This window comes from Mus pahari, chromosome 5, assembly GCF_900095145.1.
Source record: "Mus pahari chromosome 5, PAHARI_EIJ_v1.1, whole genome shotgun sequence".
Lineage (NCBI taxonomy): Eukaryota > Metazoa > Chordata > Mammalia > Rodentia > Muridae > Mus > Mus pahari.
Window position 1 is genome coordinate 24,259,973 of NC_034594.1, and position 23,990 is coordinate 24,283,962.

Here is a 23,990-nt window from a genome sequence, read left to right on the forward strand (position 1 = left end):
GCTCTAGACACAGGTGAACCAGACTCCAAAGTTATCCTCTGCCCATTACAAATACATGTGCACGTACTGGCACATGGAATACCTACATGTGTTCATGCTATTATCAGTGAGCACCTGTATGTGTCCACATACATAAAGGTCTAGTAAAAATTATCTCGAAAGTCAGGTGTGTCAGTGAGCATCTATAGTCTCAGAACTTGGAAGGCTGAGGCAAGGGACCACAAGTGGAAGCCAACCTAGGTTATATAGCAAACTGGAGCCCAGCCTGTGCTGCATGCAGTTTTAAAAGACAAAATAAAACAAGAAAAAGTTTTCCAATACTTGTTGGGAACTAAAAAGGGGGCCCTGAGGAAGAGGGGGGAGGAAAACCCACACCCCGCCAGAGTTCTACCTATTCCCTGGCCCCACAGATACTTACCCTCCTCATAAGCATTTTGTGATGCTGCAAGGGAAGGCAGATGCTTCACAAAACCCAATGTTCTAGCAGCTCTCATGTAGAAAGTGCCAAACTACAGTAATCAACTGTACTGCCCTCATTACTTAAAACTCCTAAAGACAACAGCTCTTACAGAGTATACAAATGGATGCCCACAAGGAAGGAAAGCGGTCACTGTGCCTTTTAGACAGTGAACTCAGTGTGGGCTAGGGCACCTGCTTTGCCGGTTTAACTGCCAAGAACCTCAAAGAAGAGGATGTGTTACACTTTCATGGCACGTACAACTACTTTCTGTATAATTTGTGCTGCTATATTGTTTTCCTACATGGCAAACTTACTTCAAAAATGGTCTCTTCCAATTTTACATCTTAACATGCTCATTTCCCTTGTCCAGAAGAATAATGTAAAAAGAGAAAAAAGTACATCACGTCAGGGTCTGGTTCCTCACTGTACCCTGCAGTCAGCTGGTGTTTGGACTGTGTACAAACCAAACATGAACTACAAACCCCCGCCAAGTTCCTGGGTACTGAATAGCTCAGGAGGCATCATGATGGTGGTGGGTAGGTAAGATGTAACTTGCAGTTGACTGGCACTACCTTTGCTGGTTCTTTCGGCAATCTTTCTGTAACAGGTGAGGAAATGTCACTAGCTAGCTCCCAGGTCACCGTACTCACTGCTCTTGCTGAAGACTGTACCAGCAAAGGGGACAAAAGCAACTCCATGTTGGGAATCTCCGAGATGCTTTCAGAGCAAATAGGAAAAACTCCACCTCTACGGAATCATAAAAACCTCAACATTATTCGATAGCTGACCTGACCTAGGCCTCAGAGTAGCGGTAAAAAAGAGGCTGTGTCAACAGGCTGGGCCCTCTAAGTGAAATCCTAAACTCTGGTTTCCTCTTGCCTACGACATGATACAAACAGTCCCATGGCTTGGTGGGCTTCTTTCAGGGGCTCTACCACTCACCTCCATATACCTCGGAAGTGGAGGCCAGGAGCAGACGAGCACCCACACGCTTTGCCAGTCCTGTAGAAAGTGTAAATCATAAGGGAAACTGTCAGTTTACACAGGCAAGCACATTTGTGTGTGTGGCCAATTTTTTTGTTTGTTTGTTTTGTTTTCGAGACAGGGTTTCTCTGTATAGCCCTGGCTGTCCGGGAACTCACTTTATAGACCAGGCTGGCCTCGAACTCAGAAATCCACCTGCCTCTGCCTCCTGAGTGCTGGGATTAAAGGCGTGTGCCACCACGCCCGGGTGTGTGTGTGGCCAATTTAAGCAATGTTTTAGTCCTGAAAGTGCCTTTGTATCTACCAAATTATCTATTCCTAGTGCATCCGCCACAAAACATGTGGGAAAAAAAAAAAAAAACAACAAGAAAACTGTAAATGAACGCTTGAGATGAATAATATTTAAGTGAGATATGGTAGCTGCAAACAGGGCCAGATCCAGACTCTGTTGAGCACAGTGTGACTCCAAGGAGCTTTGCACAGGCTCTATGCCCCAAAATGCTACCTCATGTGATTTTTTTTAATTGAAAAACAATTTTTATTCATGCAATACATTCTGATCACAGTTCCCTTCCCCTAACTCCCCCCAGCTCCTCCCCACCCTTCCCATCCATCCATTTCTCTGTGTCTTTAAAAAATAACGCAAGCAAACGAAAAGCAAACAAACCAGAATCTACAAAAGAAAAAACACAGATATTCACATAGAAATAAAACCAATATGAACAGATAATTGGAAATAATACACAAGCAAAAGACATGTAAAACATAAAATGCCTAAACAAAATATTAAACAAAGTCTACAAAAATACCACTGAGTTAAATTTTGTGTTGACCTTCTCTGTAGGGCAAACATGGTTAATATATCCAGTGAGAACCCACGAGAGAAAAGTAAATTTTCCTTTGCAATCAGATGTCAATTAGCTTCCTGGTTGGGGTGGGAGTTCAGTGCTGGGGTCCTGTCTATCTTGAACCTGTGCAAGCCCTGTGTGTGCTGCCACAGTCTCTATGAGTTCATATGCACAGCAATTCTGTTATACTTGGAATACTGCTTCCTTTGAATCGCCTTTGTGGCTTCCCCACATTTTATTAAGTAACTACACTGGCAGGTTAACTAGCAAGATAACCTCTCCCAGCTCTTCTCATCTTGCCTTCCCAAATGGCCCACCTAGCACCTCTTCTGCATACCCTGCCTGGGCAACTACCTGTATCCTTCTTCTGTCTTCCAGGTTCTGCATACAGGCACCTTCTTTTTTTTTTTTTTTCCAACTAATTTTTTGTTTGTTTGTTTGTTTGTTTGTTTGTTTTTTTCCAAGACAGGGTTTCTCTGTATTGCCCTGGCTGTCCTGGAACTCACTTTGTAGACCAGGCTGGCCTCGAACTCAGAAATCCGCCTGCCTCTGCCTCCCAAGTGCTGGGATTAAAGGCATGCGCCACCATGCCCGGCTCCATACAGGCACCTTCTAGAATGTAGCCACTATAATACCCAATCCTGCCCCAAGTCACTTTCCTACACTCAGCACCCACATACAGAACCAGATCATTACTAAGTGTGGGGTCAAGCAAGCATGGCAAGTCCTCCAGACTTTTCCCAGAGTTCCAACATATAGTGGAGAAGCCCATCACTTTCACCTAACGCTGATACACCCCACTGTACCCCACGACTGCACACAGGACAATGAGAGCATCTGGCCCTGACATGGAACAGAAGTCCACACTGCTGCCCAAGAAGTACAGCCAAGTGGGACAGAACAGGCATCCGTGGCCTGAGGCCAGTGCTGGGGGAGTAGGCTAAAGGGCAACAGTGGGAGAGAGCCAGGAGTGTGAGCGTCAGAGCAGCTAGGGAAGGAAGCAGGAAGCCTCCAAGATGGATGCCAAGAACGAAACAGGGGGACGCAGGGTAGGCTGAGATAGAAGAGGCAGCTTCACCAGCATGTGATAGACAACGGATGGCAGTACCTTTCAGTAACCAACTGAAAGGAATCCAAGAATGAGAGCAAGGGATGCTCTGAAGGTGAGGACAGAGACTGCCCACTCCCATGTGTTTAAGAAGAAAATGCCATCCTGAGGTTGTATCAGATGGAATTCACAGACTACCTCCTGGACGCCTGTGTCCCCAGACTTTATGGTGTATCACTATGGAGGCTTACAGAGTAGCTGCAATGAAAGATCCTGAGGGGTTTTTCTTTTGTTTGTTTAATTTTGCTTTGTTTTCTTTGTTTTCAACCCTTTTGATTTTGAGATAATTGTCTATGCAAATTTAAATGCACAAAGGAGAGATCCTTCTCTCTCCTCTCCACACAGCACCCCAATGGTACAACTAGATGAGATGCCACAATGGCCCGGTGATGCTGACCCAATCATTACTCCAGTCAGATTGTCTTACTGCGTGCCACCACTGGGCTGGTGATCCTGGATTCTATAAGAAAGCAGGTTAAATATGCCATGGGGAGCAAGCCAGCAAGCAGCACCCCTCCACGGCCTCTCCATCAGCTCATGCCTCTAGATTTCTGTTCTGTTTGAGTTTCTACACAAGCCAAATAAAAACATTCCTTCCCAACTTGTTTTTGGTCATGGTGTTTCATCAAAGAAGTAGAAAATCTAAGACAAAGGCCAAGGCTGGAAATGTCAATATTCTCCAGTTCTCAGGGCTCTGTACTATACCACAGGCTTTCCTGGGTCTCCAGTGTGCCAAAAGCAAATGGTGGGGATTCTTGTTCTCTGCAATGAGTCTACTCCTCATAGACCTTTCTATTTGTCTTATTATACCACATTGCTTCTGTTCACCTGCAAATCTTAGCTACGAAATTCTCCAAAACATTCAGCCCACGAGATCTGGAACCAACCGCCAGCCCTTTCAGACCCTTGGTTCATGCTTTGCCCACATTAGGATTAGGGCTATTTCTAGATCTAGCCATACAACCTGTTTTAAACATGTCTATTAAGTCCTATTTTTCCCACCCTACATTAAAATGTGGCTTCTTCCTTCCACTTTGCAAATCACCAAAACACAAATAAGTCTAAACTAAACATAAGGACATAAGCCATCATCCCCAGACTCATAATCTAGGGCAAGCAGTATGTGACTCTGCATGTGGCCGCCTTTCTTCCTACTTCCCCTTCACCGCCTAATTCTAATGTGAGTCCTCAGGTTAGTCTGAGCAGGAACTCAGTCCCCAAAACTCCCATGCTGGCCCCATCTCCCCTGACCCCTTCCAGGTGTATCAGTGAGTCTTCCTAGGTGCAAGGCCACATTACCCATTCCTGGACCAGGGCCACCAGCACTCCTCTGCTCCTCTCTCAATAACCCTAGACACTGGTGACCAGCTTCAGAGACAAAGAAAAGGAAAGCAAGCTGGACCTTGAATTAAGTACCTGTCCCACTCCCTGGAAACTGACAAGAGCCATGGAAGACTGGTTACTACAATTCAGGAAAGAAAGATGCCTTCCCCATGTCAAAAAGCCATACTGTGAAACTACTTAACAGTTCCCACAGAGGGGTGGGGGAGGGTGTAAATACCATAAGCAAACCAGCAGACTAGGCAACTGTAGAACTGAGCAAGTTTCAATTACCAAGGTATATATTAAATATCAATCCTAAAATCTTAAATTTAAAAAAAAAAATCAAAATAGTTGGTATCTGTGCACTGTTATGAAGAACATAATTAACTTGTACCATCCTGCTTTATCCTGTCCATGGTATGAATTATCTATTTGTCCTTTTGTCAGACATATTCTTGTGGTATATATTACCCACTTATTAGTCACTGTCATATCAAGGACTGACTATAATGGCATCAAAAGAATCATGTTTGTGTTAAGAAAGTACTAATATCCCAAAGGCCCCAGAGCAGTGACTCTCTGTGACTCAAATCAACAAGAAGCGGGGAAGTGCTTTCCTCACATAAAAAGTAGATGCTCTCAACTCAGGAAAGAAAAAGAATAATTCTGAGGGTGAAAAGATCTATACTAAGAATTAATCTCCCACTGGAGTAGATATAAAGGAAAAGGAAAGACACACTAGCTCTACTGGTATAAAAGCTAAGTGCACACAGTTCAAGTGCTGACTTAAGACGCTAAAGACATCACAGGGCTTGGAGCAATCTGATCTGAGGGAATCACAGGAGGCTGGGGATATGCGTTACCGGCGGGAGGTCCCACTACTGTGCACTTTGAAATCTCTTAAAATAGTCCCACAAAGAGAAGAGAAAAGGAAAAAAAAGAAAGACAAAAAAAAAAAAAAAAAAGGACAACTTACTGACCCAACATGTTCAGTGTTCCAATTGTATTAGTCTTCAGCGTCTTGATGGGGTTGTACATGTAGTTTGGTGGGGAGGCTGGGGATGCCAAATGATATATCTGGTCAACTAAAGGAAACAAAGAAAGGATGTCATTTCCAAGAAAAAGGTTTTTGTTTCTAAATCATGCGCTCTTGGGCACTACCATGTAAAACAACAGTGCCAGTTTACCTTACGCTGAAATTCTACTCGCTAATATATTGTTCTGTTTGAAAACCAATCACATTCTTAACAATTTCAAACAAAGCAAACACTAACAGTAAATCACAAATAAATGTATTTTAGAATAATTCTTTAATACATGTATAATTATAGCCTTCATTGAAAATGAAAGCAAATCTAAGATGAATGTGCTTATCTACTGAATATTGCTATTGTGAATACTGAATATTGCTAGTGTGGGGAATAAGCATCTTCAATGCTTTACAGAATTGATGGAGATTCTGACTTCAATGCTGAGAATATCATTTCATGTAAATGTATAATACAAACAGTAGAGTTGCTTAGGAAATTTCAGAAAATTTTGGAAACTCTGGCTTGACTCTAAGTCAAAATGTACTTAAATATATATTATATATTTACAGATATATACGTATATAGAACTATTTGTATAAATATATAAACTACATATACACAGTAACCCATATAGCAATTTTTAAAATCAAACATCCTATTATAACCCGATAATATTTTATAGTTCTGCACTGGGAATAGAAAATATTAATAGTGTAAAAGCAGAAATTGAACAGTGAAAGAAACAGATCATAACATACAATACTCTCTATTCTGAGCACGAGCTGGCATGGCTGGCACTGCAGAGCAATCTGCATGCTGCGTGTTCAGATCAAGGCTACAGTGAGGCTGCACAGTGACACATGGTTAAGCACTGGCAGAAACACCTCAGATTCATTATAAATTTGATGTTTGTTTGTCTGTGGGAGGTGTTTGTTTGTTTGTTTTTGACAGAGTCTAGGGTAGCTCAGGACCTTGAACTTCTGATCCTCCTGCCTGTTAACTCTCAAAGACCTGGATTACCAGTTATACCTCAGCTACAGAAAAAAATTAAAGTTAGCCTGGGCAGTGTAAAACCATGTCTTAAGAGGGTGGTGCCAGGGGAACTAAGAGGGAGAGTGTATCTTCTGAGCCCAAAGGGTTTCTCTGGCATCAAACTTAAGTCATGAAGCTGTCCTCCTTCCTGTCACTCCAGCCCAGCTTTCTCCAAGGCTCACCCTGATGCCAGTTTGTATGTGAAACTTCCTGCTGTCTTTGGTCAGATACCATCCCTCTTAGGGCTGGCCACTCACGCTGCTAGGCTGCTAGCCGGTAACTTCAACTATCATCTGGTCTGTCTAGCAATCAACAAGCTACTTGGGCACTGTCGTCTGTTTTCCCACCTCCACACAGTAGTAACCTCGGACTACAAATGCAAGCTCCACTGCAGGGATCAACGCAATCCTTTGGTGGCCCTTAAAAAAGCCAACAGAAAACAAATAGCCCTAAACAGTGCTTCAGCCCAGAGCTCTGGGAACAGCGAAGTTAAGAGAGTGGAGATATGAGATATAAACTGAGTCTTTTGCACATACCCCAAAAGTTAGTCTATCTGGTTTCTTTTTTCTGCCACCTGACAGGTCAGGCCTCCTGTTTTCCTAGAAAGATGAGGAGTGTCATGCACAGTTACACCAGGACCTCTGATTAAGCAGGACTTAGATGCAGTGGCCCATTTAAGAAGAACCTGAAAACTGTGTGAAAATCCAGGTTCTCCAGAGCCCATTCCCCTGTGCAAACATTCTGCCTCTCACTGTCTGCAGCACTGCTGCTCCTATCCTAAAAAGGGCACTACACAGACTGCTGACTTACTTAATCTGCTAAGGAATTATGAAGAGAAGGAAACTTCAGAGTAAGAGCAAACAAGTACAAATGTGAAATGCCACAAGCAATATTAACAGCTGGCTCTGGAATGTAAATGAAGCTACAAAGTTATTAATGCTCAACGTCCAGAGAAAAAGCCTGAGAACGTGTCAGCTGTGAGCTCAAAGCACAGTAAAAATGAGCACGACACTTGGGTTGGAAGTGGAGAGTGGCCTACCCACTCACCCACTAAATATACTGCTCTGTGTTGTCTCTGGATGGGAGCTGCCCTGTCCCTTTTGCATTTACAAGGCTATGAGATGTGATCTTAGCTAGGAAAAAGAACATGGAGAAAAAAAAAAAAATCTTGAGAGACCTCTGATCATCAGGCTTGCTTCCCAAGGGGTTAGGCTGGGAAGAGTGGAGCAGGAGGGCACTGAGAATGTCAGGGGATGGGGGAAACAAACGGCAGGAAGAGCTTCCTGCATGTCCTGCAGATGCAAGAAAAGACACTGTGCATCTCAAAGAATACCCAAGAGAACCCAGAGCCATTTTCAGAAGTCACCGGAGAAATCAGGTGATCTTCTTTCCCCAGAGACAAGTCCTTATGTAGCCAACTGCAAAATAACATGCTCCTCTTACTGTGCTGAAGTTCCTACTGTCCATGGTGGCATTAAAGTTCCTGTGGGACAGTGCCCATGCTGTAAGAGTAGGACTGGTACACACCAGTTAAGGACTACACCATGACAATGAAGACTATGAGTCTGTGAATATGTACATAAGGAAAGTTCTCTTTCAACACTTCAAGTCAAAGACCTGGCAAAAAACATAGCCTCATTTCCACAGGTTCTAGATTCACAAATTAGACCAACCATAAGTTAAAACTATCCCCACAACTGCATCTTCACTGAAGACATAGAGCCTTTCCCTGCTATGATTCATATTGTGCACAGCTTCTGTGTGGGACTTGAGAATCTGTGGCTGCTGTATCCATGGGGATTTGGAACTATTCTCCATGGATACTGTCTTAGCTGGGGTTTCTATGGCTCTATAAAACACAATGACCACCGGGCAGTGGTGATGCACGCCTTTAATCCCAGCACTTGGGAGGCAGAGGCAGTCAAATTTCTGAGTTCGAGGCCAGCCTGGTCTACAGAGTGAGTCCCAGGACAGTCAGGGCTACACAGAGAAACCCTGTCTCAAACCCCCACCCCCACCCCCCCCCAAAAAAAACCCACTATTACCAAAAGCAACTTGAGGAGGAAAAGGTTTATATTTTCATCTTACACTTTCACACCACAGTCTATCACTGAAGGAAGTCAGGGCAGGAATTCAAGACAGGAACCTGGAGAGAGTAACTGATAAAGAGGCCATGGAGGAATAGTGCTTTAAGTGGCTTGTTCCTCTTCGTGACTTAACTCAGCTTGCTTTCTTACAGCACCTAGGCCCACCAGCCCAGGGATAGTACTGCCCACAATAAGCTGGGCCTTACAACATTAATCACCAATCAAGACAATGCCCACAGTCTTGCCCAAAGGCCAATTTGGTGGGGTATTTCCTCAAGTGATGTTCCCTCTTCTCAAACCACTCTTAAATTCTATCAAGCTGACAAAAAACAACAACAAAACAGGTTGGGGGTGGAAGGGGGGGGCGCTGTTCTGAATGTGCTCATACCATGGGGTTCCACAGTGTAGCCCCATCCTTGACAACACCGTTTACAGTGAGAATCAGGATTCCAGGAGATGCATAACCTTTCACATTCCTCAGACCAATGAGTGGGATTATGCCTTAATTCCTATCAAATAGAACTTTATATGATGGCTGCACACGCCAGAGGCCGGGCTGAGCCCGGGGCTGAGGCTTTTCAGGACTCTCTTCCTCATGTGTCCACAATGCTCTGCAGGAAGCCCTGTGCTGCAAATTATACAGACAGGGCATCTAAGATCTACCACCCCCTCCACTATATTCTCACACTGGAGTGTGAAACCAAAGTTGACACATTAATTCATAAAGATAATGAACTAAAATATTCTCATGAGCAAAACATGCCCCTAATGCTTGCATCACCAAGGAGCCGGGCCCCTCCCTCCCTCCACAAAAACTTCCCCAAGCCCGTTTTTCACCCTGAGAGCCCATGAGAAGTAGCCCAGGCCTCTTACTTCCCCTTTCCTAGCATCTTTCCCATGGTCTTTCCCAGCACCTGAGTGTTTGCTAAGGGGTTGCTGAGGCTTGGTGTAAATGAAGATAACCGCCTCTGTCACATGAGCATAGGGAAAGCTGAGCTTGCAGAGCAGACAGCACTGGTATTAAGTGCTGCCAATCACCCTGGCCCCTTCTCTCCTGTGCTCTTTCATGGATGCTGCTGCTTTTTGAGCACTGCAAGAAGTGCCGCTCTCTAAATCTGTGTTTATGCAGCTATTGGAAAGCCAACATGGAAGCACTTCTAGCAAAGTCCAGGCTCTTTGCCTCAGTAGCCTACACAGCATCTGAGGAGGCAATCCCAGAGGCACAGAGGACGCTGTTCTAAAGCAGGTTTCTGACAGCTTCAAGTGCCAACAATCTAATGCCCAACACAGAGAATAAGGCTGCACTATATTCCCATGATGAGACTTTGCAGTAACATTGAAGTGGGAGAAGTATGTTTTTACAGAGATGTGGTAAGGCTACACTACAGAACACTAAGCACCTACTTTACAAATTAAGTAGCTTTTTATGTATGAAAGCCCTTTCATACATAGGCTGCTTTCTGAAGAAAGAACAGGCATGAATATCCGTTTATATTAGCTGGACACTAACAGACACAGAAGTTTCCAAAGCCCAGTCGGGATTGGAAATGTAAGAGATTGTTTACGGGGGCTGGTGAGATGGCTCAGCGGTTAAGAGCACTGACTGCTCTGCCAAAGGTCCTGAGTTCAAATCCCAGCCACCACATGGTGGCTCACAACCATCTGTAGTGAGATCTGACTCCCTCTTCTGGAGTGTCTGAAGACAGCTACAGTGTGCTTACATATAATAAATAAATAAATAAATAAATAAATAAATCTTTAAAAAAAAGAGAGAGATTGTTTACAAATTTAAATTTTGCATAAACAATAAGTATAAATTAAAAACTACATTTTTGTTTAACATGATCAACTTGTACATCTATCTGTTGCTTGTAATACACAAACATGAGTGTGCAAATTATGTGTGTGCACGCAGAGGCCAGAGCAGGTCCTAGCATGTCTTCCTACATCATGCTTCACCTTACTGCCTTGAGTTAGGGTCTCTGAGTGTTGTCTGGGCTAAGCTGCCGGGACAGTGGGCTTGGGAGATCTGGAGACACCCAGGTCCTCAGGACTGCAGAGCAATCACCCTACTCACAGGCCGCCTCCCCAGCTCCAGGTAAGTGCCCACATTATGAAGATGTGGGTCGTTCATCTTTGAGACACTAGCTTCCCATGTTTTCTTTCTGCCTGGTTTACTTTCAGTGTAGTCTCACAGCACTGAGTGAGCTTATAAAGAATGTGTTTCCTGATGCTTTTGGAAGAAGCAGGTACCTACCGCCTGCTAGGAAGAATGAAATGAAAATGTAGAGAACAAAATCACTAAATCCTGAAGGAACAATAGGTTTGGCACCCAGGTTTTAAGCGACATAGTGGAGAAATACTTTCAGCTGTCCCAATCTGAATGAGAATGGTAGGCTCTCAAGATCTCAGCAGAGGACTAAGGCTCCCCTTAAGGCTGGCATGGCAGGCCCCCTTATGACCATTCTTATCCAGTCCCCTGCGGAACCTTTCCCTCGCTGCCTTTTCAAGATGACCCTGAGGGTGTGCCTAGACTATGGGTTGCATTCTCAAAGGTTCATAGCCTTTGAGGCAGCAACAGAAAACCTTTTAAGACATCTTGCTGCACCTGGAGGTCAGTACCAGGACTGACAACTTCAGGAACTCCTACTGCTTGGATGTAGCAAGTTACTCAGCTGACGCACAGCCATTCACAAGGAAAGCCAGGGGGAGAGTAGGTCAGCTGATCCACTATGTAAGAAAGATGAGTCAACCCATGCTAGTCAAACAAGTAAATGCTTTAAAATGATACTCGGGGTGGGGGTTGGGGGGTTAGTCAACAAAGAACACCATGGCTGTTTTAAAACACTGGGTCATATCACATGATCCTATCATCTTGCAGTTTCACAACTTTAAAGTGAAAACAGAGCAAAGGATAAAGAAACTCATGAGACTGAATTAAAATGTAAGATTTTAATAAATTGAAAGGCTACAGAGAAAGCTCTCTTCGATGTCTACAGAACCCTCTTTCCTTCCTTCGCAGAGATCCAACTGCCAGAAGTTCACCATATCTACTCTCAAGATCCACGCTAGAGAGATCTCTGACTCCCGTGGGAATCCCACGTTGAGATGGATCTGTACATCGCAGAAGGTCTCTTCTGAGCTGTGGTGCCCAGTGGTGCATCCACTGGCATCTACGAGGCCCTAGAACTCTGAGACAATAAGACCCACTTCACGGGGAAGGGTGTCTCACAGGCTGTTGAGCACATCAATAAGACTATTACACCTGCTCTGGTTAGCAACAAAGTGAATGTTGTGGAGCAAGAGAAGACTGACTGGCTGATGATCGAGATGGACAGCACCGAGAATAAATCTAAACTTGGTGCAAATGCCATCCTGGGAGTGTCTGTGGCTGTCTGCAAAGCTGGTGTGGTAGAAAAGGGGGTGCCCCTTTACCTTCACATTGCTGATTTGGCCGCTAACCCTGAAGTCATTCTGCCGGTACCAGCTTTCAATGTGATCAATGGTGGTTCTCATGCTGGCAACAAGCTGGCCATGTAAAAAAGTTCATGATCCTGCCTGTGGGGGCATCCAGTTTCCAGGAAGCCATGCACATTGAAGCAGAGGTTTACCACAACCTGAAGAACGTCATCAAGGAGAAGTACGAGAAAGAAGTCACCAATGTGGGTGATGAGGGCGAACTCGCACCTAACATCCTGGAGAACAAAGAAGCACAGCACTGTTGCTGCTTAAGACTGCAATTGCAAAGGCCAGTATCACTGACCAGATTGTCATCGGCATGGATGTGGCGGCCTCTGAGTTCTACAGGTCTGGTAAATATGACCTGGACTTCAAGTCTCCAGATGACCCCAGCGGGTACATCACACCCAACCAGCTGGCTGACCTGTACAAGTCCTTCATCCCCAGTGGTGTCCATCGAAGACCCCTTTGACCAGGATGACTGGGATGCCTGGCAGAAGTTCACGGCTTGTGTGGGCATCCAGGTGGTGGGCAATGACCTCAAAGTGACCAGCCCTAGCGGACTGCCAAGGCTGCAGGCGAGAAGTCCTGCAACTGCCTCCTGATCCAAGTGAACCAGATCGGCTATGTGACTGAGTCTCTGCAGGTGTGTAAGCTGGCCCGGTCCACTGGCTGGGGCGTCATGGTGTCCCACCTATCTGGGGAGACTGAAGACACTTTTATCGCACACCTGGTGGTGGGGCTCTGCACTGGGCAGATCAAGACTGGTGCCCCTTGCCGATCTGAGTGCCTGGCCAAGTACAATCAGATCCTTAGAATAGGGGAAGAGCTGGGCAGCAAAGTCAAGTTTGCTGGAAGGTCCTTCAGGAACCCCCTGGACTGGAGATCACTGGAGCCACCAGCTGCTAGGTCCTCTGTCCCTGATGTCATCCAGGCAGCTCAAGGCCAGCCCAGTGCATGCCCCTCCCATGTCACTGCTTCCTTAGATGTCCATGCCTGACCACCAGGAACCCTGCTGGAGACCCAGCTTTGCAATCATGTGATTGGTCTGAATCACTGTTTCTGTCACTTGACTTCCCAGCTAGTGTCTGGAGCCCTCGGAACTCCAGTGTAGTCTCTAGGGTGCCAACAATAAGGACTACCCCCCTCCAGCCAGTGGTTTACATGCAAAAATAAAAGCCACAGAAGTCCCCCCCCCCAATAAAAAAGAAAGACCACAGAGAGCTTGAGGAAAATGATACATCTCCATTCACAGTCACAAGCCCTGTAATGAAGAACTTGTGGCAAACAAAAAAATAAACTACCTGAAATCCTTTTTCATTCTTTTACCTCAGACACATGTCCTACTATATACACAAGCTGGCATCAAAGTCACCATCTTCCTGTCTCGGTTTCCTAGGTGCTGCAATTTGACAAGTGTACAATCAGGTCTAGACAGCAATTTGGATTTCTTTAGTGATGATGTTACCATGCCCTGTCTCTTTAATAACCAAGAAATTTACACAGAGACACTGGTTTTGCATGGAATTAGCAAAATGCATTTGTTAACACCTTTCTCTAAAGACAATACTCAATTTAGAAGTGAGAGATACCAAGCTACCAAACCATGACTGTCAGGTTCATGTCACCTCATATTCCATAAGGCTGAAGGGACAAATGGCTACTTGTGGGGCCTGTTAGCATACCAAAGCACATGTGGTCCTCCTGACTCCCTCAGTCCACGTTAGCATCCTAGCTCTTCTTACCTTCTTTCCTCCTCTAGCTCACTGGCCATCCCATTCCTCTCCATGTCTATTCTGCTGACCATATTTGTCTATGACTTTTTCCACTCTGGACTCTTTTAGATGTCTGTCTGTCTGTCTGTCTGTCTGTCTGTCTGTCTCTCTCTCTCTCTCTCACACACACACACACACACACACACACACACACACACACNCTCTCTCACACACACACACACACACACACACACACACACACACACACACACACAAAACCTTCTCCTTGACCATACCATGGAGCAGTATTGTCAGTTTATACATGAAGGAGATGGAGTATCATTTATATAACTCATACTTAAGACTATTATACTAAGATACTAAGATGAAATTCCAACAAAGGTATTTATGAAAAACACACAGGGAGGATCTCACAAAAGACTACATAAATGTTGTACAGCCTCAATACACTGCGTCAAGGCAGCAATGTGAAGACACCCAGTGGTGGTGGTAGTGTGGTGGTGTGGGTGGGTGTGCTGCAGAAGCCTTGGAATCTTGACTGTGGCAGGTTCCGGATAGACAGGGTTGCTGTACTGTTCAGGGAAGTGGAATATGACACTACTTAGCTCCTGTGCTACACAGTGGTAGCACACTCCTTTAATCCCAGCACTTGGGAGGCAGAGGCAGGTGGATTTCTGAGTTCGAGGCCAGCCTGGTCTACAGAGTGAGTTCTAGGACAGCCAGGGCTACACAAAGAAACCCTGTCCTGAAAAACAAAACAAAACAAGAGCATGATGCTAGGTCCCTAAGTGGCAGTTCTCACTAGCACACCAGAGGACTTCAGAGGAAGCTTTCAATATTATTTAAGCACCTAAACTCATTTCCTTTGATGTCCCATAAGAAAGGGGTAAAACACCAGATGTTTACTCTCACAGTTTTAGAAACCAGATGTCTGAGCACAAGGTTCTGGCTGGTTATGTGCAAAGGCTCCAAAGGCAAGTCTCTCTGCTTTTACTCTGGGACTGCACAATGCCACTCTGCCTGGATCTTCATAGGTCCTTCTCCCCGAGTATCTGTGTCCTTCATTTCTCCTGTAAGGACAGCCCCCACTGAAACTGAGAGCCAGACTGTGATTCTCAATCACCTATACAAAGACTCACTTCCATAGAAGGGGTCACTTATAGCTTCTACAGGTTATGACCAGGTCCTTTGCTGATCCACCTTTATTCACCTATTGTCCAATGTAATCTTGTAAAGTAGCCAAGTTCCCTGAAGGCTTTATACATTTAAAACTGAGATTTTATTATTCAAAAGCTAAAATAATAGCTCTGTAACTGACTCAAAATACCAAAGATAATTAACTTATAAAAGAAAAGAGTTATCTTAGCTGACAATTCTGGAGGCTATCATCTAAAATCAGGTGTCTTCGTGAATTGAGGCCTCTGGGAAGGGGCCATATCACAGCACAAGTGTACAGTGGGACAAAGTATTTTTATTATAAATCCTGGGGCAGAGTAAGAGAGTAAGTTAGATCCCACAATTCCCTTTAAAAGTATACTCCTGACAATCTGAGGCAGGGGTTCTCAACCTTCCTAATGTTGCAACCCTTTAATACAGTTCCTCATGATGTGGTGATCCCCAACCATAATATTATTTTCATTGCTACTTCAAAATGTAATTTTGCTATTATTGTGAATTGTAATATAAACATCTGATGGTCTTAGGCAACTCCTGTGAAAGGGTCATTTGCCCTCTGACCCACTGACTGAGAACCACTGACCTAAAGGCTTCTGTGTGCTACTAATCTCAAAGTTCACATTACTTGCCAATAAAATCACCCTGGAAAACAAAGCTGTATAGATGGATCTTTGGTCCATTTTACAATAGCCAACTTCCTGTAAGGTACTAGAAGCAATGACAAGCAAGCATCAGGCCTTACCAGAGAACAAGGATGCTGTCTTAGCTCACTCAGCCTACTGTAAAGAAATGCCATACAATGCTGGCTTCTAAACAGAAGTCTATTTACACTAGAGGCTGGGGAGTCAGAGACAATGGTGCTTGAAGACATGGGAGTCTGAGGACTCATTTCTTAGTTTAAATGGTCTCTTCTCACCGGGTCTCACTGTGTTCAAGGGTAAAGGAGTGTTTTGGACTATAAGAGCACTAATCCTAAACTGATCATCTCCCAAAGGCCCTATCTCCCAGAGCCATTGCCCTAGAAATTAGAACCTCGACATGCAACATTTAGACCATATGCTGTGTACCTCACAGGTGCTGCTTCCACAGACCAACTTCAAAACTTGGGAAGCCGCATGACAGTGGGCAGGTATTCACCTGGCAACAATTTTCTTCTTACATAAACTAGGATGCACCGTATATATGATAAAAACATTCAAAATATAAAATGTGGCAACAGTCACCTTCTATGTAGAGCGGCTCGACCACATCATGGTTAATCAGCTCGAAGTTCTCATGGCCAATCCAGTGTTCCACATTTCTCTTCCTGCCTGTGAAGAAGTTGTCCACCACGGTCACCTCATGGCCATCCATCATGAGTTTGTCAGTTAGATGGGAGCCCACAAAGCCTGCACCTCCAGTGATCTGTATTGGGACATCCCCAGAAAACATAGTGATGACAGATGACATGGAGACACAAGCTTTGATGCAAACACAACTAAAAATCTGGCAGCGGGTAAGGTGCAAACAGGAAAGCTTATGACAGCATCTTGACATACTCACTCCAGAGAAGCCTTAACCTGAATAGTGCTCAGCTATCTTCAACCATGACAATATTCAGGGAGTAACAAAAAAACCTATAGCTACTCAGTTCCAAACATCGCTATTAGCAGAGGTGTGCAATTCAAAAACTTGCATTTCCACAGAAATACTGACCATCCACCAACATCTGCCCTTCCATATTGATTCAACAGATCTAGACTGAAAATATAGTGTGGTTTATATGATGGCTGTATCTACACTGAATACGCACAGGCGTTTTTCTTAACATCTTTCCCTGAACGATCTGAGCATAATTTACACCGCATTAGGTACAGCTGTCCACTGATAATCTAAAGTGCAGAAAGGGAGGTACAGGCACCCTTAGATTCTGTTACCCATGAGGCTCTAGAAACTGTCCTTACAGGGGTGGAGGGACAATGGCACACAGCTATAAAACCACTACTGCTAGTGTTTAGAATCACTCTCTTAAAGTGATCAGCAAAGTACAGAGGATTTGCCTAACTACCAAAAATGTATATGGTATTTCAGTTATACTTGGAAGCTAACATTCCCAATTACTTCTATGCACAAATGAGAACTACAGATGTTCTTAAAGAAGAAAGCCATAAGTGATGTTCTGCTGCCTGGTTACATCCAAGAGGGAACAGAAACATGAAGGCTGCAGCTACCTCTCCAGAGCGAATGAAGCACTAAGGGGCCAGCATAGAGGGCCAGCAGCAACATGCTTCCTCAATCCTAATCACCACAGATGCGCCATGCAGATTAAGTTTAAAAATATTCTGAAAATGAAAATAATAATCCATACAAAATGAATGTTAGCATGGGGTGAAGGGAAGCACACAACAGCTTCCTTCCAGGCAGAGGACAGGAGATGAGAATGTAAAGCACCATTCTGTGGTGCTGTTCCTTCTCAGCTTACCTATGCTCCCTACAATCCTAGTACTGGGTAGGCTGAGACAGGAAAACCAATAGTTAAAGGCCAGCCTAGGCAACTTACATGAGCTAACTGAGGTGAGCTGAGATAAGGCGAGGTGAGTGAGGTGAGGTGAGATAAGTGAGGGGAGGGAAATAAGATGTCTGAGTGAGGTGAGGTTATTTGATATATGAAGTTGTCCTTCTCTTTACCTACTTTTTCAACCTGAAAGAGTTATCAGTAAGAAAACCCAATTCTCTCTACAGTAAAAGTACACAAATGATAGAAATGTGGTTTTAGAGGATGTCAGTACCCACGAACCTCTTGTTCCACTAACATCTCACCGAGTACATGACACTGCCCACAGGTAAGAGGGACAGATACCAATAAGAATAGTCAGAAAACACCAGCTAGCCATTTTCCTATGCTCTGAAAATGCAGTCACAGAGTGCAAGTCCAAAGGCAAGCTTTTGCAGATTAAGGGCATTTTTCCACCCCTTTGCTTTAGAGATAAACAGACACAAGAGAAGCTGATATTCTCAAGATAACCTTAGATAATCACTCACTAGCCTGAAGGAACCTTCCTCACCACAACACTGCGGTTACAAGCTCACCCACCACTGTATACAGTCTGCTTTTCCCTAAGTAGTTAGGGTTTAGATGCTGTTTTCAGAAGGAATTAATGTAGCTCAGGAGATCCCAATTATATATCTCAGGTGATGTCATAAAAGAGCAAGAGCTTTCTGCCTCGCCACATCACTCTGGTCCCCACATGCTCCTGCTGTGATGTCCTACACCAGGTGATCCTCAAGAGCACCAAGTGATGGTCAGCCTCCCAAATTAGGAGCAAGATATGCCTATTTAGTATTAGGATTAGTTGTATTAGCAGTATTAGTAGTATTAGTCCACGTAGTAGTAGTGTAGTAGTAGTAGTAGTAGTAGTAGTATTTGCCCACTGTCAAGTATTTTGTTTCAGCAATATATTTATACTCTACCTATATAGAACACAGTATCTATAATATAAGGATTTCCTAACACTTCTTTCTGGGGGTCCTGGAGGTTAAATCTGGGACCTCAGTCATGCTACGCAAATGCTCTACATGAGCCACATCACAACGCTCTGCATAGAGCAAACACATTTTGTTTGCTGTTTTTTCTTTTCACTTTTTGAGACAGGTTCTCAAAAAGTTGCCTAAATTCACTTTATAGTCCAGAAAGGCCTTGAATTTCCTGCCTCAGCTTTCAGAGTAGCTAGGATTACAGGCCAGAGGTGCCACTGGCTCTAGCAAATTTTAGTCTGTTTCACCCTGTTACATTTCCCAAAGAGGTCCATGATTACAAACTTAAAAACGCTCATTGTTTTGGCTGACAGATACTCCACACATCATTGTGCAGATACTTCTGAAGTGAGCTCCTCTGTGGTGTTCTAGTATGTCTGTAGCCAAAAGACCTGGAGACATGTAAGGGAGCAGAAGTGCAGCTGGTTAGACTATAAACACCCACTTCTGAGATTCCGACAGCCTGAGCAGGCAGCTCTTGAGGCATCCTGTGCAGCATGGATTACCACACACACCATTCCTTTTGTTTCCTTCTTAAGTCCACTCTAGTGAAAATACTCAGAGGTTTGTATAACATACTTATATAGTTATACTTTTCTAATTATAAATTTTATTTTGTCACACAACCATTTCAAATAGAAACAACATTAGCAGAAATTCAGCTTTTATACAGCTTTCCCAGGAAGCCTAACAGTGAATCCAAGCATGGTTCTGTTCTGAACTTAGCAGCTCATCGCAAAGTGCATGGTCTCCTTTTTCTTCTGGGTAGTACTGGGCAGCTCAAATAGTCTTGTTCAGGTAAGCATTTAACTTATGCTGCCCAGCAAATCAGCAGAAATAAATTTCCAGACAAACCTCTTCTCTGTTTAAGGATTTAAATATTATGCAAAAGGCTGTAGGTTTTAAACAATATGCCAGACACCAATATTCAGGCGCCAAAGAATGCTGAAATGTGTATAACCTATGAGATGGCAGATGAACCAAAAATCCTAAATGCATTTGCTGCAGTAAGATACAAAGAAAAAAAATCTTCAAGACCACAGAGTGCTTACGTACCAATGTGCCTATCCTTTTGAGTCCACCAAAGTCCCCTTATCAGAAATGTACTCCACAAGGCAACAGACATAGGAAGCCATTAGGGATCTGCCCGACTAGGTATATTAGTGCCACCATTGTGGCACTTACAAAAGCCAAGATTCAGCCTCTGTCTTCCCTTGCCCTCTACATTTGCCACAATGTAACAAGGTAACCGAGCCAGACACAGGACTTCAGTCACCATAACCATGAGCTAAGACATTTCTGACCATCAGAAACTACTTACTCTGTGCCTTGGGAATTACATGTGTAATGGACAGTACGTCAATACAGACACACAGCTGTAGACCTTCAGACCTGTGGTAAGCAGGCACACGGCAACAGACGCACTAGAACAGACTTTGATACTGATACTCTGAAGAAAATCCAGAAACAGACATGGTCCCATAAAGAGTAGCACAGCCTATGCTAAGATGGCAAAATGGTCCACTATAGATTTAACAGTCTCTACCAGAATCATAGATGGCTTCTTTGGAAGATTTGGCAAGCTGATCCTAAAATTTACAAGGAATTGCAAAGGGATCCAGAATAGGCAAAACCATCTTTTAGAAACACACACACACACACACACACACACACACACACACACACACACACACACACACACTGTGGGTGGGACAGACAAGGTGGTATGACATGCCACCCAAATTCAAAACTTACTACAAAGTAACAGTAATCAATACTGTTCCTTAAGTCAGTGGACATGACAGTCCAGATATAAATACTTATATTCAATTGATTTCTCACTTTCAGCAAACAGGTCACACAGATTGTAAAGCAAAAGAAAAAAACCCTCACCTAACACTATACACATAAATTATCTCAAAATAAAATTGTCAGGCCCAAAAGAAACTCAGGACAAATGGATAACTACACTTCTCAATAGCAAATCCAAGTGTCTACTGGCCTCCAGGTTCACTCAGTACCTATGGCTCCTCTCAGCTCTTATCATCCCACCCCCTACCCTAAATTTCTCCCCTCACAGTCTCCCCTTCCCCAAGCTTCTCATTCCTATATAATCCTGCCATTCTGTCCATGTGCCCTCTTAGTCCTTTCTGCCCCTCTCTTCTCTTCGCCTTAAGCCTTTCCACTTCTCTCTCCTCTCCTGGCTTTGTTCACTCTACTGGCCATGTTCTACTACTCTTCTTTCCTGCTCTGGACTTTAACCTCATCTACGATAAAAACCTTCCCCTCAAATATACGCTGGAACAGCTATGTTCTCACTTCATACACAGCCCTAAACTTAAGATTCAAATCTAGAAAACACTTAGAAAAAGACACAAGTCTTTGTGACTCTAGACTGGACAATGACTTCTGAACTCTACCAATAGAGCACAAGCAACAAAACCAAACATTAGACCACCTGAACACACACACAACTGTATATGATCTGACAAATCAAACTACTACTCTACATTATGATAGTTTAGTGGAAATTCCTGCCGAGCAACTTTAGCGTTATGTAGAAGTTGAATGCTTTAAAAAAAATAAGTTTTATTGGTGTGCTGAAATCTACCTGGTAGCTAAAGGCCCTACTTCTTATCTGGGGAAGGGAAACACTTGCCAGAAATGACCTGGAGGACGGATATCTCTCTCTCCTCCTTTGCCAGCTATCTGGACAAATGTCATATCATAAGAAAGGCATATTTTTATTGCCACCTGCCAAGAGTGTGGCCTTTACTAGTGCTTGCAAATCTTTTGTGTGCATTTACTGATACCTTTAAAACACCTACCAGCAAAATGTCTGTTCTTGCCATTTCTGCTCCTGTAAACATGCTTAACTGTGAGGAAAATTCATTTAGTGGGCAGGAGACTCAGAGATCACCCTCGGGTGGCCACACTGTTATCTGGCTGGAAGATACAGTGAAGGGTACTGAACTTTTGCAAAGAATTAGCTTGGGTCACTGCCCATACAAAGAGTTCTCTTGTCTATCCAAAGGCACGACTGATTCTTCTCTGGTTAGAATTTTTCTAATACAGCAACATAAAACTTTTGTGCTTCAAACACCACCATCAAGAAAGTGAAAAGACCACTCACAAAATGAGGAAACCACATGCAAAAAAACCAACCAAACAAACAAAAAAGTGGTAAAGATCCTGCAGATATATACCAAAAACACAATTGTGATCCAATGTTAAGAAGGAAAACAATCAGCACGCCTTTAATCCCAGCACTCAGGAGGCAGAGGCAGGCGAATTTCTGAGTTCGAGGCCAACCTGGTCTACAGAGTGAGTTCCAGGATAGCCAGGGCTATACAGAGAAACCCTGTCTCAAAAAACAAACAAACAAACAAACAAGTATCCAAATAGCCCAAAAATGGTTCTAATAAATGATGAACAAATGTTTGAAACACTATGCTGAGTAAAAGGGCCCATCACAACTGGGCACACAAATGTGGCATTATCCTACCCATATGATGAAGCCGACCAGCACACAGTGAATTACATGGCATATGACTGGTGCCCCAATAAAGATGTGACCTTAAAAAAAAAAAACAAAACAGTAAAATCTCTATGTAACTTCCCACAAAATAATAAGATTCATCTTTTTCCCTGGAGAGCTTGAGTTAATATTTAACAGGGAGATTCTTAGTCAGGAAAGCCCAGGATATTCACCAGTGTGGTCCAAGAACCAGAAAGGGGTAAAAGCTGCTGTGTGAAGTTTCAAGGATCTCCTCGTAAACTGTGTTCTTCAGCCTTCAATTCTTTGGCTAGTTTTAAGGGGATTCTTTTTGAGCTTTATAAATACAAGGTCATGTTACCTTTGACTATTTATAGTTTAATTTTGGCCTTTTTAATGTGGACTCCTTTTATCCCTAGCTACACAAGAAAGAAGTCAAAGCCTACATAACATCATATATGTTCACAGCAATATGATTCATAATAGCTTCAGAACAGACACGGCTCTAATGCCCATCAACTGAGAAATGGACAAGCAAGATATGGCACATTCATAAAAAGAACATTGTTCAGCCATGGGGGAAAAAAAAGGTAGTGGAACAATATTAAAAACATTATTCTCAGTGAAAGAAGCTAGACACAAAGAAGCTAGGCAAAGTGTATCATCATTCATCATTTCATTCACATGAGAGATTCAAAGGGGGCAAAGCCGTGGGGATAGAAAGCAGCTTTAGTGGATGGTGAAAACCAGGAGGAGAAAGGGAGTCAATGGTACACGGTAGCTATTAAAGGTACGTGATTTCTTGTCACTGTGTGATGCCATTAAGACAATGCAAACAAATATAAAACACAGAATTGGATACTTGAGGAGGTAGAACTTGATAGCATTGAAATCTCATCATAAAACAAATTTCTTAATATTATAAATGTAAATCTTGTATGCAAACTTACCAAAATCCTTTTCCGGTCCTTTTCTGATAAAAACTTTACTGGTGGGTATTTCTGGGTAAAACTAAAATATGAAGAGATTAAAAGGAAAAGTCAGCCCAGTGTAGTTCCCAGGTCACTCCCCAGGCTCTGTACAGATGACACAGGGGAGCACTCCTCAGAATCCCGTGGACAAACTCTGGCTTGACAAACCATGAGGCAAACAGCATCATCCCACCCAGGTATACACAAGTCCTACATGGTTTGTAACAAACAGATTTGATCTTTTTTGCTGTTGATACAGCAAAAGATAAAGGGACACTCAAGGCCGCAAAAAAGATAAAGGGATACCTTGTTTAAAAATCTTTTTGTTAAAGAAAACATCTCAGTTGAGTATTTTTTCTATCTACTGTCAGAATAAGGCTTGCATTTCTCTCTCCTACACAAAACACTAGAGAGGCCACTGGCTAGTTCTAGTTTCAGACTATCCCTGTTTAGATTAAGGTTCTAACTGGAGACTCAGGCTGAAGGTAAAAGAAGCTGCTGGCTGTCAGCAGCAGAAGAGAAGCACTACTTGTCTTCAGCCAGGTCAAAATGTGGAATGCAGTAGACATAGTGGTACCACACATTAATCCTCAGCGTGGGGAGGCACAAGGCCAGCATGAAAGTGAGAGACTGCCTTTCCCAAAAATAGTTATAGAAAGACCTAAGGATGTAAGAGTAATAAAACATGGAATGACCTTGAGTTCAATCTTCAGTCTCATCCTCTCTCTCTCTCTCTCTCTCTCTCTCTCTCTCTCTCTCTCTCTCT

At 43.5% G+C, this 23,990-nt stretch overlaps 1 protein-coding gene and 1 pseudogene across 9 annotated transcripts in view; one reads left to right on the forward strand and one right to left on the reverse strand.

The window, feature by feature from the left end:
• Positions 1-23,990, reverse strand: part of Uxs1 (UDP-glucuronate decarboxylase 1) — a 76,003-nt gene that overhangs the window by 24,884 nt on the left and 27,129 nt on the right. For 6 of the 9 annotated variants that reach the window (XM_029538713.1, XM_021197454.2, XM_021197453.2 and 3 more), the window contains 4 exons: positions 23,204-23,264; positions 16,468-16,648; positions 5,704-5,808; positions 1,403-1,462 (listed from right to left, as the gene is read on the reverse strand). In XM_029538713.1, the coding sequence (XP_029394573.1) occupies positions 1,403-1,462; positions 5,704-5,808; positions 16,468-16,648; positions 23,204-23,264 (407 nt within the window). The remainder of the gene's footprint in view (positions 1-1,402; positions 1,463-5,703; positions 5,809-16,467; positions 16,649-23,203; positions 23,265-23,990) is intronic. The other 3 variants (XM_029538717.1, XM_029538718.1, XM_021197455.2) reach the window with 2 other exon arrangements.
• LOC110321302 lies at positions 11,863-13,332 on the forward strand (annotated as a pseudogene).